This window comes from Nicotiana attenuata, chromosome 1 (assembly GCF_001879085.1).
Source record: "Nicotiana attenuata strain UT chromosome 1, NIATTr2, whole genome shotgun sequence".
In the NCBI taxonomy this organism is placed as follows: Eukaryota; Viridiplantae; Streptophyta; class Magnoliopsida; order Solanales; family Solanaceae; genus Nicotiana; species Nicotiana attenuata.
Genome location: NC_031989.1, coordinates 92,015,852 through 92,036,648, shown reverse-complemented (window position 1 = coordinate 92,036,648; position 20,797 = coordinate 92,015,852). Strand labels below are relative to the sequence as shown.

The 20,797-nt window shown below is 36.7% G+C and overlaps 1 protein-coding gene across 3 annotated transcripts in view; it reads right to left on the bottom strand.

Annotated features, from left to right (window-relative positions):
- Positions 1-10,443, bottom strand: part of LOC109230379 — a 22,408-nt gene extending 11,965 nt beyond the window's left edge. For all 3 annotated transcript variants that reach the window (XM_019395887.1, XM_019395894.1, XM_019395902.1), the window contains exons 1-3: positions 10,047-10,443; positions 9,773-9,966; positions 5,661-5,979 (exon numbers count right to left, since the gene is read on the bottom strand). In XM_019395887.1, the coding sequence (XP_019251432.1) occupies positions 5,661-5,979; positions 9,773-9,966; positions 10,047-10,142 (609 nt within the window). In that variant the 5' untranslated portion in view covers positions 10,143-10,443. The remainder of the gene's footprint in view (positions 1-5,660; positions 5,980-9,772; positions 9,967-10,046) is intronic.

The window sequence follows — 20,797 nt, the reverse complement described above, 5'->3', positions numbered from 1 at the left end:
ATATATATATATATATATATATATATATATATATATATATATATATATATATATATATATATATATATATATATATATATATAATAGGAGGTGAATGACTACTTATCTAAAGTTAATGTAATTTAATTGCCCAAGAAGATCCCCACTTTGATCTAGTAATTGTCAATAAGCTTGGAAAATGAGTAACTAGTGATTGTATTGACAGTTGAGAGATTTTTAGAAAATTGTATACCACCTCCTATCTGCATTATTTGCGAATTTGGCTAAATGAATTTCTTTCAGAATATTTAAAGATTCAGAAATGAGAAAGGCATTTGTTTGCAAATCTACTCTTGCTCCAGTAAGTAATCTATACAATTTATCTGATTAATCCCTCAATTGTCATTAAAAAGTTGAACACACCATATAGTCATTAATCACTCATTTTCCAAGCTTATTGACATTTACTAAATAAATCAAAGTGGAGAGGTTTTCTAGGCAAGTAAATTACACCTATGTTAGAGTAGTAGTCATTCATCTTCTATTATAAATTTAATCTTGACTATCGATGTTGTGATTTAGATCAGGTACTTGTTGTCTACCAACATAATTATTGTCAGGTTCAACATGCATGTTTAAATCTAATTGAATTGATTAAATGTGGTGGCTTTATCGTGTCCATGTCTATCTCAATGTTTAAGAAAGTTTGCTCCATTTAAATTTCTTTGAGGTTTATTGAGGTAAGTAAAAATCGATGGATGGCACTTGAATAAGGTAAGACTTGATAGGGGAGAGATTAATGTACCAAGAGAAAGTTAATCTTTTAATCGACATGCAACTATTGTTTGAATAGATCTCAAGAATCATAATGTCCACCTTAAAAAGAAAAGACATAAAGGATAGTTTAGATAGATACTCTTATGATTAAAGCTATTAAATGTCTTTCTTAAGGTGTGCGCAAAAATCTTGACGACTAGTATAGGAAAGAGGTTAGTAAATTATTTATTGGAGGAGCGATAGATTGGGAAAAAATAAATAAATGACTCTTGGTTTTCTAAATGTCAAATATATTGAAACAAACTCAAATGATAAGAGATAGTATAATCTAAAAAAATTTCTCAGTCTCAATGCCTAGCCAAACACATAAAATAGGACGAATGGAATAAATATATAGAGATCTTTTTTGTGGATATCGTTTAGAAAACCTTATCTAGTTTGGTCTAAAAAATCATTTAATGCTCGCTGATAATTCACAGATCAAATTCTACTAAGCGCTATTTTCTTGACAGTTGGCTGGCTTGGCCGCAGGAAAAAAAAAGGTTCTTTAGTAATTTTCAGTCTTGAACCAAGATCTTTAGTAGCTAATAATGGGAATTCACTTTGACAATTGAATATTCAAATAAATATTCTTCAAATATAGCAGTTAACGATAGAGCTAGAAAAACACGGCCTATGCAGTTCTAATAGAAAAATCTATTTGAATCATAATAGTTAAATAAAATATAATGTGAAAGTTATGAAAATCATGCTTTAAGTTTTGCATAAGAACTAACATGCACACAATCTTCCAGTTCAGCTTTCTATTGATGATTATTAATCTATTTCATCATATAGCTTTATGGTATTTTGAAAATAAGGCTTAATTATACTGATCACCCGTCTATCTTGGTATAGGTAATGGGACATCCCTCTAATTGATTACCTCCCCCCTAAGACTTGAGTGTTCTGGAAATCGAAATGTCAAGTATTTCTGTCACTTCCTCCTTGATATCTTGTATCTTACTCCTATCTCATTTTGTCACACAGCCATGATTTTCTTAAAATATTTATCTAGCACTTTTTAATTTATTTTTCCAGAAATAGTTGGGCAAATTTGCTAGATGAACAATGTTTAGGAGTTTCTTTAGTCAGTTTAGAGATGTGTATGTTACTAGAAATTGAAAAGAATCCTTTTTTGGTAAAGAACATTACATATTGAATATAAGAATGAAACGGAAAATGGAGGAAAATGGATAATGAAGATTCATATAACCGAACTGAACTAACAGGATTGAGGAACAATTGTCATTGTTGTTGTTAATGTAGTTAGACAAGATACTCAAATGATACTGGCTTAGCATCCATAAAGGAAATATTGTGACTTATACGAATATTCATATATCTTTTTTTTTGGATAACTGTAGCGTTCGGGCTAGGTAACTCTATCCACCAAGGCTTGAATAGATGGGAAGAAATCACCTAGTATTTTTTGCCTCCGCTGGGATTTGAGCCTGAGACCTCATAGTTCTCACCCACTTCATTGACCATAGGCCACACCTTTCGGTGCTCGAATATTCTTATATCTACAATATGTGATTTATAGTACTATTCATATAGTATCTCCAATACAAAATTACACGTCCAAAATCAACTTGAAAGTTAATAAGTTTAACTCCATATAAATCTTAAAAAGATGTGGTTTATAGCATTATTCGTACAGTATCTCCAATATAAAATTATAATCAATATTCAATATCAACTTCAAAGATAGTAAGTTTGACTTCAGTGTTCATTCTTCTAGCGGGCGGAAAGATGAACCATTTTCAACATAATAGAAGTGTGTATCAGATTCGTGAAAAAAATGACTAGGTCCATGGGCCTGTTGCGAAAATTGAGAAATGAAGCGCAAGTTTCAAAAATTAAAAAATACCAAACATATATGAATTTAGTACTGTAATAATCACACTGCAACTAAAATAACTAATTTTAGTATCTAATTTTTAATGCTGCTGAAATTGATCCAAACTCCTGAAAATTACGATTCAAAAAATCAACCGCTTCTCGTTAGGATCACTTTGTGTGTCACTGTTTGAAGTGCACACTTCCCTTAAGCGCATGGCTTCGCCACGAAGCGATAACCCCTCCTTATCGCTTCAACCGACAGGGTGATGGCTTTTAATACAACTCAATTCTAGTGCTACATACTCCCTTTTATCACAAACGGACTATTCTACTTTCTATGGTTTTCTTTTACTCAATATTGTGTACATATAAGGACGTATATTGTTTCTCAACATTCTTCAATATTGTTTCTTATTAACAAAATAATGCTAATGATTTTTATACAAAATAATGTCATGTATCCTTCAAAAAGTTGATTATCTCAGTTCGTAAGATCCGGCTATGGGGGACGGATGGTGGCAAACAATATCATGAGAGGGCCCAAAAGCCAATGGGGACAGCTCTTTGTAGTCGCGGTCCCGAAATGGAGCACATAGAGAGAAATCATATTTCTGGATCGGAAATTATAATCTAATTTAGCAGTGCAACTTGTCAGACCATAGGTCACGGTTTTCGTTTAATCATATTTTTTTAATCGGAAATCTAATCTAATCATTTCTAAGGGGAGCATTGGAGCAACTGTCAAGTTGTCTCCGTGTGAAGGTCACGGGTTCGAGCCGTAGAATCAGCCACTTATGCATGCATCAAGGTAGGCTGCCTACGTCACACTTCTTAGGGTGCGGCCCTTCACCGGATCTTGCGTCATCGGGCTGCCTTTTTTTAACATGTCAAACCACTGAACACTGTGTCACTCAAAAAATATAACAAAAACAGAAGGATTATGTTGGTGCTAAAGAGATCAACATTCAGCAAATAATGAAAAGAGAAAATAAGGATAATATTCAAATGTAGGAAGAACAGAGGGAGATGAAGCAAAGCATCTCCAAGGGGCTGATATTTCCAATATGGAAAGTTAAACCCCTGCAGAACCTAAAAGATGAAGGCAGCAGTAACATATGAATTATGAAAAAGAGCTGGGGAACTTCTAGTATTTGTACTCGTGGTGGCAATTATGAAGAATTTTTGTATGCGGAGTACATGAGGAAGTCATGTCCCAGAATGATGTCCACTTTGGTTCGCTGGAGTTGGGAGTGCTGGAGTAGGCAGCTTCAAGGTTTTGCCTTTTTGGTTTGTGTCCCTTAGTGTAAGAAGAATATGGTGCATCTTATTAGATAGATAGTAGGCTAAGTTTTAGTGATTTTATTTGCAGACAGCCACTGACCAAGCGAAACTAAAGAATTATTTTATTTAAAGTAGAATTTATCTCCACCTATATCAGCCAATTGAACCAGGACATCCATATTGGGAAAGAGGGTATACTTATTAAGCTTGCTTTTCAAATGTCATTATTATGGATGCTGTAGAAGATGTTTCCTTATTTTAATTAGAAAAGATGGAGTAGCACCAAGGAATGTACAACAACTACTCTTCAGTCTCAGACAAGGTGTGGTCATCTATATGAATCCTCTGACAAAAACTAGAAAACCTTCTTAAAAACATTATTCTGTAAAAAACGCATTTAATTATCTATACTAAATGGAATATCATAGGTGCTCCCAAGAGAGCCTCCCCCTTGTAATGATCCATCCACAGATTAACCCCCCATGTGAGCTTATCTAGACAGTTTCTGCTTATCGGTGCCACTACTGCACCATTCTCCCTCTACTCATGGTTTGTAAGTAAAACTATTCTCATTTGCACCAAAAACAAAACCTCCGTCGAACACTCTTCTATTTCCATCCTTCCGTACATTCCACATAAGTGAAAAAGGTACCACTTCCCATCTATGCTTTTGTGCCTTTTTCCTTTAATATTCCTGGAATTTTGATTATAAACTGCTGTATCATTTTTAAATTTTGGAGAGAGTAATTTTTTTTTCTAAGTATATCAAAATTTAGTGAAGCTTCATACAGGAACAAAGAGACCGGCATGCCATAGGAAAGAGTCTCCGAGATTTACAGCCCAAAAAAAATTACAGAGGAATTTGGTTTAAATTCTAATCAAACAAACTAGCAGAGAAATACCTTGACAATCAAGAAATGGAGTTCTATAAGTTAAGGTGGTAAAATTTTAAAAATAAGGCAATCAAGTGTATATCCCTGGTTCATAATCTCCTCTTGCAAATTTATAAAATTATTTCTTTTATTAACTGTTGCTAATATTGTAGAATGACCCGAAATTATGCGCAATTCCAAGGTTGAAAAGTTTTGCTCATCTAAACTATTAAACAGTTTTCAAACAACCTTTATAAGTTAGAACATTGATCATCCAATCAATCAACAAGATTCAACCCCAAACTAGTGGCAGATAAGTTAAGTTGAGTTGAGTTGTAATCCAACCTATTCCTCAATGTAATAGAAAAGCAGTACATGTTTGTATTCCTATGAAGCTAATTATTTCAAATCAAACAAAAATATACAGTGTGGATTCAGGTTAAGCAAATTATAATACTCCTTATAGCACTCTATAGCCGACAACTAAATTGCCCCAAACCCAGACCATATATCTCGAGCTATGAGCCCATTATGTATATGAGCAAATATTTTTCTTCTTTACTTCATCTTTATTTTCCTCTAGTCAAGCATAACTAGATCAGCAGTTGTTCCGGTCAAGTCACCAGGTCAGCATCCCAATTATATCATGTTTCCACATCCATTACGTTTTATACATTTAGTAAATGTGTAAAGCAAACAAGTTGGAGGAATAAGTCATGAAGAGTTCAAATACTTCTGAAGCAAATCAAATTCAAGGTCCACATGACTTACTAAGACAATTCAAAGCAATTGAAACATGGCAAATTCATATTACATATAAAAGGATAAAGAAAGAGAGGAAGGAAAGCGCCAAAGTGAACTGCGTACCCTGCAAAAATATGTTTCGTCTTTACCGTCTTCGAACAAGGAGGAATAATATGCAGGATCGTATACAGAACCACCTAGAGCATCATCAGAATTGGATGGCTGTCTAGTTAAGGGAGTTGCAGGATTGAGAAAACTGTTTCTCATATCAACATCTGCTTCTCGGGGAACTGAACTCTCTATATAAGAAACACCCAGCCTATACATTTGAATCCACAATAGTGAAGATGATAATCTCACACAAAATCCGATAATTTGCATGGAGAGAGTGAGTTTCACCGAGAAGATAACAAAGGTTCCATAAATTGTAGACGAAATATTCCTGCATGGATAAATGAAGTTCAGGAAGAAATTTTAACTTTCATAAAATTTAAGAACTGTGGTAAATTTACTGGACAAGGATGTCTGAGAACACAATATATGAGTGATGGCTGGCTCTACATGCATTCTTAGAGAGTGATGCAGCAGCCAATGATGTTACCAACAACAACAACAACTACTACTACTACTATTACTACGCTTCAGTCCCAAACAAGTTGGGGTCGACTATATGAATCCTCACTGACCACGTACAAAACCAAAAAAAAACATCCAGAAAGTGAGCAATAGAGAAACTTCTATTCTTAGGGATTAACTACTTGTGCTCGAAGGAATTCAAAGAACTAAAGCTAGAAGTTAATTACTTCAATGATATTTAGCCCAGACACCCATTTATTAGCCTATTATTTTTTTTGATGAAGTAAGGTGTTATATTGCTGGCATCAAGAAGATGCAAATCATTACAAAAGAGGTTGGTTAGTTCCATTTACACAAAAATACAGTTCTGACCAGGGAGCTAACCAGAAGCGCCAAAAGCCTAAAGTTGGCAATCAAACCAAAGACAGAGAGCTAATAAAATCTAGAAATGGAATTAGATCATTTACAGAGGAAAGGTTGCTCCAGCTATATAGATTCCTAAGGCACTTTGCTTTCAGGTAGCTGTTGATTGCTTTCTAAAGAGGAAAAGATAAGGGTGTGTACTTATCATCAGTCTAGGATAAGTTATGCTACACGGACACGGGGAAATTCTTCTAGAATATTATTACATGGGGCAACAGGAGCACAGAGGAGGAACTTCTTCAATAGCATTTGATAGCATATTTTCTTGAGTCAGTCAGTCTCATAGTATTTTCCATATCTGATATATATTAAATAGGAAAAAATGAATTTGGAGAGTGTGTTGATCCTTAAACATAAAAGGAGGAGGCCTCGCTAAGAAGCTCCTTACGAAGTATAGATAGCCTATCCATAGAGCTCCAAAAGATGATGGCACTGATAATCTGTGAAACCTAGATTTCGAAAGCGGGGTTTTTTTGGGTAGATTCGGAAAAATCAAACAAGACAAGTAGAAGTTCATGCATAATTATTTCCTGCATCTATGCAGAAAAGAAGCTGGAAATACTTTAAAATGACGCAAACTAAGGGAGATAAGATGATAATGAGGGAGGTAGGCGCAAAATATTTTACAATTCTTTCACTTGTAGCTTCCAGAAAGAGGAGATAAAATGGAGGTGTGGAAACTGAATCTCCGAAAAATGTAGCTTCCAGAAAGAGGAGATATTGTGTGAGTTGGTGCTGCATGTGCAAACTGAAGAAAATGCTAATCATCTCTTATTACATTGCAGGTTCGCTCATGAACCCTGTGTTCTCATTTTTCAATATCTCATGAGCATTACCGAGGACAAATGGGAGATTACTGAAGATCGGCAAGAAAGGAAGGCGGCATGGAAAAAAATACTCCATTCTGTCTTGTTTGAAGCTGTGGGCACCAGCAAGTATATGTTGTCCTTTAATCATTGGTTATCAAAAAATATCAGCTTTCCTTTAATCATTCTTGGGTGCTCACAGTGAATAGCCTTTAAACCCAAGTCCTTTCTCATGTTCTTTTGACAGAATTTCCAGGTCAGTCCAGATTCAAATTACTATTCAACAAGAGAAGACCCATTACCCCCCACCCCCCTCCCTACCCCCCACCCCACATATAGCGAAAAGACCCCCTCACTTGTGCAGCGTCAATCTTGGTGTCAAATCACAAGTTTAACCCTGATTTGAGAAATGACAGAACTACAAATTCGTTCAAGCTTAATTACCTATATATTCAGCTCTATTTATAAAAACAGTTGGAGTATCTCTGTAGAGCCTTACATTGGACCTAAAGAGACGCATCACAAAAGATATCAATTATTTGTCTCTTATATTGCTCCAATCTTCCATTTAACACCAACGCATTTAGTTGTGAGAACTCTTAAACACTTCATCTTTCCTCCACCGCGCTACTGTTAGTATCATACTTCTAATTTCAGATACTCATAAATTTTCAATTCCATGCTGGCATTTTTAACTTCCAATTGAAAGCGTGAACATCTGATAAAGCTTCTCCAGTGCATCTACAGCTATAACTAAGAACCGAAAAATGAAATTATCCTTTTATTACTCACACATGGTGGTTTCAAGGCATAAATCATAATAAATGCCTTACATTTATATTTAAAGGCTGTAATACATTAAAGCTAGAGACTACAATGTACATATCAATTGGAACTCCACTATAGCTCACTCACTCCATTTCTAAAGCACATGCTGGTCGAATATCTTAATTCATCGATCACTAATCTGCATCAATAGTTAACTTTAACAATTTGCATCTTCAGAAAAATACTTAATTCAAAAAGCAACAAAAATTTTGGATGGATGGCGCATTAATTTGATGAGATAGAGAATATCTATATCATATGACATATCACTCAGCCTTTCATGTTTCGTTATTGACACAACAATTTTGTGCACTAACAAGCACAAAATAACAATGAGTCATATGATTATCAAGACATTATGAAATCCCCCAAAACATTGAAAGCACAAAATAGCAATGAACCATATGATTATCAAGACATAACGAAACCCCCAAAACAGTCCTTGTATTCATTAAGATTTCACTTCTTTCTTCTTTGATAACCAAGAAATCCCCAAGGGTTAGTGGTACACGATTTTAAACTCGGTGGATAATGCCCCCAACCCTTCTCCACCTAAATGCCGCATTTTTCTCTGCAGGCAAGGTTCGAACTTGTGGCGTGCGCCTAACTCACAAGTCTTGAGGTTTGCTCTTACAAATAGATCAAAGTCCTGGGACTCATTAAGATTTCATTTCTCCGATCGTCAAATATGTTTAAAGCAAGTTTGGCATCAAAATATCCTCTGAATAAGGATACCTTAAGAGGGTGATTCTCAAATTTCGAGAGATTTTTAACACACACAAGCAGCTGAGGTAACAAGTTGTTAGTGAGTTATGTTAACTTAATACATCAGTCAATACAACAAAAGATATTCAAGTGAAATTTTATAGTGGTTGGTTATTTTAAAATCTCATTCTTAATATACTAAGGGGTTGTTTGGTTGTTGGTTAGAGTTATGCAGGTATTAGTAATGTGTGGATTAGTTATGCAGGGATAGTTATATATTATACAGAGTTCTGTTATGCATGGTTTAATTATGAAGAGATTAGTTATGTAAGGATTATTAATGCATGGATTAGTAATTTAAGGATTGTAATGTAGAGATTATTTTTTGTTAAATGTTTAATTTATTTTAATTATACAATGTGTTATTAAAAATAAATAAGAGAGTTTTTTGGTCATTTGAATGTTTAATCCATATATTACGAATACATGTATTAGTTATTATGTCCTACCGTGCATAAATAATACATAAATCTGTTGTATTTATACCCCAATAGAAAAAGCAACCAAACATAACATTAGTTATGCTGACTTGTGTACAAACTAACAGCTACCAAACATGGTATTAGTTATGTTACTCCTAATACATGAATAACTTACTACCAAAACGACCCCTAAAGCTATACAATTATGAAAAGTTCACTAAGTCTTCCTTTTACTCTATGAGTTTAAGTTTTCTGCACTGATGGTTTAAAAAACATTTACACAATAAGGTCACTCAAAAGTAATTGCAGGTAATTTTATTTAATAGTATGAATCTGTAACCTAGAATAAATGGTAAGTAACAGGTTAAATGACACTGATGTAAAAAATTCATTACAGTCAGTGTATATAACTTACCAGATTTCGGATGCGAAAAGAAAGAACCAACAAACGTCGAGTAAGATGGCACAGAAGAGAAGGAGAGCGTAAGTTCTACCAAGACTCTGACTGCTACTCTCAATAGCCACCAATGCGAATAACCCAATCCCTAAATTGATTAGTGAAACGCCGTTGTAGAATGCCCCAAGAGATCCAATCATCGCACAACCAATCTGAACATTGGGTTAAATCACAAATTAATAATAAGTTTATTTATTTATACTCAAAAAAGAAAAGAAAAATCAAGAATTACCTGAACATAGATGAGAATAACAGCAAAGGATTGAATCCTGTCATAATCACGAAGCCACGTCTGTATCTGAGTTCTAAATGCAGAACAAAGCATCATATACCCAAACAAAATTAAGGAAAAAAGGAGTAGTAGTAGAAGATTAATGATCGTCGCGGGCAATGGGTTCTACATTGAAAACCCCGCAAAAGCGTTCGAATTTCGCTTCTACAAAGCGATGACAGTTCCTACTATTGATTGTGCTTTCATTGGATCAGTGAAGAAGTAAGAATCTTGTTGCCTTTTGGAATTGCAATTGCAATGAAGCCAGTTATGGGAAAAAGGGGCCAGCCCAGACCCAGAGCAAGGAAAGCCGATTTCCCGGATGTGTTGGGTTTCTTTCTTTAAAAATTTCGACGTAATTCTCGATTTTTGCCGTATTAATTTTTAATTAAATAAAGTGGCAATAGTTTTTTCTTTTCTTTTTCTTTTTCTTTAAAAGTACCAAATAGTTACTTATGTTGGCGACTATCTTTTTTTTGTATGAATAGACTATAGAAGAGAGTGTTACCGGAAGTTACCAAAAGCAAAGACGAAGAAGCTTTTCAAGAATGCAAGAGAGTTAAGAAGGAAGCTCTAGATTGCTCATTTGCTTGTATCAAAAGATATGGACAAGAGAAAGGGAGAAAGAAATGTTTAGACTAGCACGACTAAGAGAGAAGAGCGGTAAGGATCCAAACTAGGTGAAGTGTTTTAAAATCGATTCTCAATAAGTGTTGACAGGAGATAACGAGATCAAGGAGAGATGAAGAGGATATTTTGATCAACTATTCAACTCGAACCAAGAGGATAGCATTTTAGACCTCCAGACATCCGCGTATGATAGAAATTTAGTTAACCCATAGAATTAAGCCGATAAAGGCAAAAGATGCCACAAAAAAATGAAGGTTAGAAAAACTTGTGATCCAGATAGTATTCATATTGAGGTATGGAAGTGTCTTGGGGAAGTTGGAATGATATGGCTCACCAAGTTATTTAATGACATACTAAGAAGTGGTAGGATACACGGAGAATGGAGTCCAATCTATAAGAACAAAGGACAAATTAAAGTTATGTGAACTATCGTGGAATTAAACTCATGAGTCATACATTAAAACTTTGGAAAAAAGTGAAAGAGCATAGACTTAGGAACAATGATAAGAGTGACAGAGAACCCGTCTGGATTTATGCCTAGTAGTTATACAATAAATATTCTTGCTAAGAAGTTTGATGAAAATTTATTGTGAAAGAAAGAAAGATCTACACATGGTGTTTATTGACCTAGAGAAGGCATATGATAGAGTATCACAGGAGGTCTTATCGTAGGTGATGTAAAATAAAGAAATTCATATTAAATATATAAATGTCATAAAGGACATGTATAAAGGATCTACCACTAGTGTAAAAATAATAGTCGGAGATACAAAAGAGTTTCTTAAAGTAGTGGATTTATATTAGGGTTCTACATTGAGCCCTACTTATTTGCCCTAGTTATAGATGATCTTACCAACGCAATACAAAATAAGATCTTATCATGTATGCTTATTTGCTAATGATATTGTGCTAATTGACAAAACTAGTGAGGGTGCCAACCAAAAGCTTGAGCTTTAGAGAAGCACCTTAGAGAGTAAAGTTTTAAGATAAGTAGAAGTAAGACTAAGTACATTCCAAGTTTATTCGGCATGAGAAGAGCGAAGTTGAGGAGAGACTAGATAAAATTGCGGTGCCAAAATACAAATAATTTAGATATCTAGGCTCGTTATTTCAAGAGAATGGTATGATAGATGAATATGTTACTCATAAGATTAGAATTGAATGGTTGAAATGCAAAAGTGACATTGGGTGTTATGTGATATAAGTATGTCTACTAACGTGAAAGATAAGTTCTATAGAACAACTATAAGACCGATTTTGATATATGGTATGGAATGTTGGGTTGCTAAAGTTTAACATATCCAGAAGACGAGTGTTGCAGAAATACGAATGCTAAGATAGATGTGCGACTATATAAGATTAGATAAAATTAAAAATAAATTCATGCACCTGAAGGTGCAAGTAGCACACATTGAAGATAAATAAGAGAAAGCCGTTTGAGATGGTTTGGTCATGTAATGCGTCGACTTATAAATGCACTGGTCTATAGGTTTGAAACTATGATGAGGAAAGGTGTTAAAAGGAGATAGGGGTAGATTTAAAATCACATGAAAGAAAATTATCTTGAAAGACCTACAATCCTTGAAATCAATGCAGACTTAGCTAAAGATAAAGTATAATGGAAGAGGAAAATCTATATAGTTGATATCTACTAGTTGGAAATAGATTTTAGATTTGGTAGAGAACTTTTATCATCATCATTATTGTTGTTGTTGTTGTTATTGTTGTGGTCATTAGACTGACTATTATTAATATATATTTATCTTTTTCCAGCACTTTTTATTTTATTTTAATAATGATGATGATATGAGTTGAACTTAATAAAAAGAATGATGATTCGTACCGTCGACCCTAAGTTATTTGGGACTGAAGCATAGTAGTTATTATTGTTGTTGAACAGACTTCAGACTCAATGCATATTTCATACACTAGAATCTTTTAATTTTGTCACCATTTTAATTAATGTGTAAAAAAAAAGTTTCGGCCCGTTATAACATTCACAAATTATGATAGGTGGAAGAATTAAATAAATGCTTGCATAAGTTATGGTCATAATTTTGGTACATTTTTTAGTCTACTTATCATGTTAAATTATTCATAAGTGTTGTTGTATTGACAAAACTTGTATTTTTCAAAGTTATGCTGGCAAGGCACAACTTAGTATAAAATGTTCACCCATTCTTCTGGACGGACAAAACTTGCCTTGTTCACAAGTTATGTCAAGCGAATAACTTTGGATGCCCGAATTGTTCACAAGTTTTGCTAAATGGACAAAACTTTCCTTGTTCACAAGTTATGCCAGGTAAGATATAATGTCACCACCTAAAATTTTCACCAATGGTTGTAATGACACCTAATCTCTACTGGCTATGTAAGCCAACAATAATAACCAATCAAAGCAAGACAATAAAGAACAATCTACTGATAAAGCATAAATACATCTTAACTCCATAATATCAAAATATGAAAATTCCAACAAAAACTCTCAAAATACGTAGTACGAAGTCATGAACTTCTAAGATAAAATTCAAATGAGTCATAATATAGATGTATTGTCTGAAATAAGATAACAATATGTTATTAAAAAGAAGGTGACTTCAAGGGGTTTGCAGTCGATCAAACAATGCTACCTTGAGTCGCGTGAGTCAACAATTTGGCACCATCGCGAAATCCACTAGTGCCAATGCCAGAATCTGCATAAAATATACCGAAGTATAGTATGAGTACAAAAATAATGTGTACTCAATAAGTATCAAGTCTAATGTTGAATAAATAGTGGCGAGATTTTGACAAAAGCATGATACTCACTTTCTCAACCTAGGCAGTCAATATTAGCATAAAATTATAGAAAATAACCAAAAATCAAATATAGTAACGAGGTGAAAAGATTAGAAATAGGATAAGCATGCTTCTCAAACAAATGACTAGAACACAATTCAACTATTAAATCTGCATATAAGGATGATATGCACCAAGTAGCACCTATATGAATTCTTCTAAATAAGTATGGGATGATCATGCATGCTCAAGACTCAATTACAGCCAATATCCGGCATATCCCATATGCTCTAACATGATCCAACACATTCCACGTGCTCAACACGATATGTGTATTTGCGTTCATAAGATCCAATGTAATATGTGTAATCACCTAACTATGTAGGGACAAATCCATATCCAAGTGCTGCATAGAAATTTATCGTGCCATAACATATCAGTATCACAATAACTGCATGGTATAAACCATTTTGCCCATAACAATAATAATATCACAATAATCGCATGGTATAAACCATCGTGCCATAACAATATCAATTTGCTCAAATGTCTAAATATGCGATAATCATATCAATTTGTACCAACATCTCCATCTCTAAGGATGTATACTTATTTTCAAGATATAACTAACAAAATGCAAAAGGACATACTAAATAAAGATGTGCACAGGTGCTCATGATATAAAGTATGACTACCGCTAAATCAAATATATCAACAACTTTTATAATAATCCATCATGACCAAACAAGACGTCATAAAGTAATACATGATTTCTAGTATTAATAAATAGGCTCACATAGTTATACAATTAAATAAAGCATAAGTCAAGAAGGAATAAATAACCAAACAAGGCATAAAGAAGCCTAAAACTACGCAAAATATGGTATATCCTTAGTATACATATATACGCTTGTCACCTCACATATACATCACACCCAATCATATAGCATGTAACACATAAGTCCAATTTGTAGAAAAATTTCCTCTTAACAAGGTTAGATGATCACACCCAACTATGCCTTATAAAAAGGACTAAGTGGTCGTTGCAAATATAATCCGGTTTGCAAGTCTGGAGTCGAATCCCACAGAGAACTAAGGCTTAGCTATAGTTGTTCATTGCTAAAAAACAGAAGTCCAAACAATTTCCTAATTATAAACATTGCGATTCTTATTTTAGACTAATTAACTAGAAACTATTAAAAGCAGTAAAAATATCAACTAAGGATAATATTTGAAGACAAGATTAAGGAGGTCTGGAGTTATAATTTCCCAAATTGTAGAAATCCTTCCTGTTGTGTCTCCTATAATTTTGCCTAAGTATTCTCTACCGGTCGTGAGTACTTTGGTTGTCGTAATTCTCTCTCGAGCAACTACCACAATTTACCAGATGTATTCTCTCGAACTACACTAGCTGGCACTAATTCACTGCTCACTATGATCGCACCAAGGTTTTATTTATCTCTAATCCCGCCTTTAAACCTTCTGTATTGATCTCTCACATACGTTACGAGTGATGTTGTTCAACAATTACCTAAATATGTACTCTCTCTCGAGCAGTACATACTAAATATGCATAGTCAATTGATGGCCATTCAATCAACAACAACAAACATGTAGTTGAACAAGTAGAGAAATCCAACTGCTTATTTATATTAAGATATAACAAGAAGTTATCCTACAAAAGGTTCTATCAAAACTCTAGATAACAAATTAGTTAGTCATAATAGTATGCAAAACTATAATACTAAAATTCATAATGTTTACCTCGAAAAATACGAGTAACAATTAAATTTGATTTGTGATTTTAAAGATATGTGATTTAGTTCAATACCAATTAGTAATCGAGAAATATGAAGTAGGAATGGAAAAAGGATAAGCGAATCAAACCAATAACACTCGACAGTGATGACCTCGAGACGGTGATCTCGAGATGACTAAGAGCAATAAAGTAAGAAAAGTAAAATAAGAACAATAGAGCTCAAGGACAATGCTGATGAACAGTAGGCGAAAAGGTAGAGAGTATATTCTTTTCTCAGTAAAAGATCGTCTTACAAATAATTGGGGTCCCCTTTTATAATAGAGGAACCCTAAATAAGGAATATTTCTATTTACAGTAGGGAAGAATTGTACGATCTTATTCCGGGATTTGTGCCATGATCTTAGGGACGTGGCAGGAATCTAGCTCGCTCTGTTACAAATCCATAACGATACTATTTCGAGATTGCGCTTGGCCTCGGTATTCCTCGAACTCCTGCCTCCGGACATTATTCTGTCTTCGAGCTCGAGCCTAGTCCACCGGTTTCGAACTCGACAACTCCCAGACCCGGGCCTAGGGCGAAACCTCGAGCTTCTACATCGGGGGCATATGATTTTAACCGTATACAGATAGTCACCGCGTTTCTTAGAATAAGATGATAAGAAATGATTTGCATCTCGACTACCCCGAGCTTCTCTTGATGATGTCACGCCCGTGACGTAGGTGCTTGTAATGACCGAAAATGTCATGTTGGTGCTCTTCCCCAAAACATCTAATGCGTGTCAGTGCTGGTCGGCCACTTGCGCCGCCGATCCGTCACCACCCTTTCTATAAATAGGAAGTTATTCTGTTGAACAAAGAACTGTGCATTTTTCATCTTTATCTACTTTTGATCTTTTCCTTTCTTTTCTTCCTCCTTTAATCGTCCATTTCTATGGTTCGAACCTGCGAACACTAGGTTATATGGCAGCAACTTTACCAGTTATGCCAAGGTTCCCTTTTTCAAAACTTCGATTCGAAACAACGTGAGAAGGGCGCCGAATCTTTCTCGCATAAGAAAATATGTGAATTTTACACTTCTTCTCATCTCTCTTAACTTCAACCTGGTGTAGCACTTCATTCCTTTTGCTCTCCATGGAATGAGGTGGCACCATCGTCTACTAACTTTTGCATCTCACTCCGGAACAATGTCCCAAGGATAAACATTCTTGGATCGTTACTCGTGCATCTTGCAACCCTTTTGATTTTTCTTGTGACAGAAGGTGAAACTACATCTTCAGATCTTCCCTTCTGGTCTTTTTCTTTTGGTGCTCTTTTTTAACGGATTATGGCTCAAAATTTCAACAGAACGCTCAATCCTCGTTGCTGGAAATATAGTTACATTCATCGAGGGTTTCCTGCCCTAAATCTCTTCGGTCATACAGACATTTTCAAAGATCAAAATGGGGTCTCCGGGGAGAAGGTTCCCGAAGATGACGCTCTCGAGGACGTGGCCTTATAAGTAGATTAGGTTCTTGGCTTTTGTTTCTTGCTTCTTTGTTCTTGTGTGAATACTCTTCGTGGATATTGTAGTTATAATTTGTAACCGTCTCTTGTAAATATAAAAGGATCTCTTTGTCTCATTTTTGACTCGTGTTGAATTTCATTCCATCTTTATCTAAAAAAATTCGATTGCATAACTTTGGTGATTGGCCCGAACACCAAACTTAGGACATAATAAACCCTTAGGTTTTTAATCAACCAATATAATATCCCTTAAGGCTCTTGTTAATCCTCGAGTTGAGCTTAAATTGATTCGATGCAAACTCGGAACATCGGGATTCCTGAGTCTAAATTAAGTGAGAGCAAGGTCTTGAATTTGAAATAAAGTTAGCCCTTAGGCTCCGTAGACGATCATCGAGTGAGAAATTCCTTCGAACTCGGGTAGCCCGAGTACTTGCTCAAATCTTGAAATAAAGTTATCCCTTATGCTTTTTTGTTTTCTCAAGCTCGGGTAGCCCTTGGCTTAGTAATCGAGTGAACACTTAGCTCGAACTCAAAATAGAATGATAAAAAACGAATTGATCTTCGACGCCTCAATTCTGATGCCAATCTCGTGACGTCAGCGGTTGAAGTGACTGAAAAGGTTGCTTTTCGTGCGGTTTCCAAAGCCATTGATTGGGGGCGAGTGATGGTTGGCTTTTTGGATTCCTTAGTACGCTTGAATGACCTCTATAAATAGGCAAACTTTACAATCTTTCAAACTTTATTCTCATATTGATCTCAAAATCTCATTAGCTCTTTTAGTTTCTCCGAATTCTTTCTTCTCCTCTATTAGTCCTTACTTCATTATCAACACTCTCCTCTTTCTTGAATTCCCGCATTATAATGGCTAAGACCTCTAAATCGGTTCCCCAGAAAGAAAAGGCTTCTTCATCTTCTCAATCGACCAGGAGTAAACCGGTAGTGCCCCCTCGTATTGAGGAGTGCATTCCTCTGCCGTGCGAAATAACATCCGATTTCAAGATCGAGAAACCTGTGCCGACCCCAGGCCGATGCGAGCCCATGTCTCTATATGTCAGTTTGATAACCAAGGACGAGCTTGCACAAGTTAAGGAGGATTGAAAGTGGGAGAACAAAGAAGTAGTGATCTTTTCCCCCGAGGAGGATATCACTACATATAAAGGGGGTACTTAAGCGTGTATACATACCCATTCACGATGGGCCCTGCAATCCCGACTCAGGATCCCATAGATCCAGTTATTCTCGACTTTTGCCAACGGTACCGAGTGACGCTTGGCCAAATCTATCCTTCGTTTTGGCGACTTGTTCATTTGATCAGGTTTTTTTCGAGTCAGGTCGAGGGGATGCCTTTCACCCTTAACCATCTGATCAGACTATACAGTCCTCGACTTTATCGCGGTGGCTTGATAAAACTGCAATGCCGATCCTTGAAATCTCTCTTTTCTAGTATCAATGAGGATAAAGACTGAGGGTAGATGAGTCGGTGTGTCCGAGTCAAGACCTCCGACCTAATTCCTGCTGAATGGATGCCGTTCCCCGAGGAGTGGAACATGAAACTTAAGTACATAACAGGTTTATACCCCGCTTCCTTTTCCTTTTCTCGGTTTTTTCTTTCCCCTTGGTTTAACTCCTTTCTAATGGCGTAGCTATTGCTTGGTTTCCCTGTGGGGTCCCGGACCTTGAAGGCTGGGTCCGAAAGCTGGCTTCCACTTCCTCTTATTCGGAGCGTTGCTGGCGAGATTTAGTAAAAGGCCGATTGGAGGCCAAAAATCATGGTGAGCTCTTCTATTTGTTTACTTGTACCTTTTCAGTGGAATTCTTACTTTGGTTTTGTGCAGGTCTTGGAGACGCCATTGCTATGCGGCAGGCCCCGGGCGGTGAGGAGGAGACCCCGAAACCTTCTATAGAAAAGAAAAGGAAAAGGGAGCCACCTGCAAATTCCTCGAAGCCCAAGAAAAGCGCTGCTCGAAAGTCCAAGGTTGATATGGTGGCCTTATCTCCGGAAACGGCCCAACGCCTTCGGGATCTAGAAGAAGAAGAAGATGACGACTACCTCCTGGTAGCCCGTAAAAGAGGAAATACCGGTGCTTCGAAGTCCGTCGAGCCAGTGACAGTTGATGTGGTTCACTCCAGAGTCGAAGAGATCTGCGAGGGGAGTTCAAACAAAGTCCCTGAGCCATCTGGCAGTAAGAAGGCACCTCGACTAGGAGGCCATTTGGGGGGCGAAGCTGAGAGGCCCGATCCCGACCCCCTCCGAATGAGAGAGAATGCCCCGAGCGGGTCACTTGGGGTAATCAATTTGGATGACTCACCGCCTGGTCCCGAGTTCTCTGAGGGGAAAATTCGAGATGCTCAAAATATGAAATCTTCTAAAGTGGGGGCGAGCCACGAAGGGCATGACATCTTCCGAGAATGCCTCGCAGGGATTGAAGATGGCCCCGACCCGGATGCTTCTTTCATTTTTGATGAGGCTCGTCGACTCTTCAAACAAGTGAGTTTTCTGTCCTTTAGAGTTACGCCTGTGCTTTGCTTTTGCTGCTCTAACTTTTCCCCTTTTTATGAAGGCTGTGGCGCTCCACAAAAGGGCATTTTCCAAGTCTCAAGCTGATCTTACTCGATGTGAGGCTGAGCTTAAGAAGTTCTCGGAAGAGATGGACAATCTTAAAACCCTCTATGCCAAGAAGGAGGAGGAGATCAGCGATCTTCGAGCCGAGTTGGCAAAGGCTTGTCAGCAACAAACTGTGCTTACCGAGGAGGTAATATTCCCTCCTAAATTTTGTCATGGGCCAACTTGCTCGATCTTCTAACAACTTTATTTTGTAGTTTCAACGAAAAGGCGAACTGGTGGAGCAACTTCGGGAGGAGCTCAAGATGAAAGAGGCCGAAACCCTAGGCTGGAGGCAAAGCATGGACGATCTTGCTTCTGAGAAGGAAACCCTTCGGGAGCAGCTTTTTTCACTTGAACGTTAGTTCCAAAGTATGAAGGAGGAGCGCCTGGCTTGAGGCCACGAAATCGAGGAGCTCAAGGTTAATTTTGCTGCTGAGCTAGCTAAGGCCAAATCTGATGCTGAGGCAATTATCTCTTCATATCGAGCCGATGCCGAAGCAGCTAATGCCCGTGCCAAGGAGATCTCCACTGCGGCTGAAGTTAAGTTATCACATGCACTCGACCATGCTAGGCGGTAGTGCTGGAGGGAAACCCTCGAGGAGGTGCACGTTCGTGGCTTCGATCTTGTAGCCAATATCGGGAATGCGAATACCTTGGAAGAGGAGGCTGCTGCTCTGCTTTCTGATGAGGATGATTCAGCCAGTGGCTCCGAGAGTGGAGGAGACGAAGACGAAGTCCCCGAGGATGAGGCTCTCGAAGATGCGGCCCCTGAAGATGTGACCTCGAAGTAGTTTTAGGTTTCTTCATTTTGTTTTTGTGCAAGTGTCCCTCGTGCAAATATCTTATGTAATCATCTTTTGGAAATATAAGGGGAACTTTTTATCTTATCTTTGACTTGTGCTGGATTTCATATTGTCTTTGTTTACGGAATACTTCATTTGTATAACTTCAGCGATTGGTCCGGGAATTGGTTTGGGCTTGAGATATAGTTAACCCATAGATCTTTATGGATATATTAATCCTCGAGCCAAATTTAAATCGATTTGATGTGAGCTCGGAATACCGTGACTCATAGTCCAGGTAGAGTGAGAACTAAGTTTCGAGCTATAAGTTTTTGGCACTTAAGCCTCTCGAAGTTGGCCCTTGGGCTCTTATATATCGGCCCTTAGGCTCTTTAAGTTGGTCCTTAGGCTCTTTAAGTTGGCCCTTGGTCTCTCTAAGTTGGCCCTTAGGCTCTTTATATTAGGCCAATTCGGCCTCTAGAAAGGCTATATAATTTTCCCTCATTTTGGCTAAAAGACTTAGTGAAAGTTTAGTTATGCCATAACATGTATTTTTTGTACCCGTTGGGTTTTTCGAAGGTTCGACGTATCGAGACCTTGTTTGTGTCCTGATAATCGAATATCTCTTGAGGATTTATCGAGGGCTGATGCTATC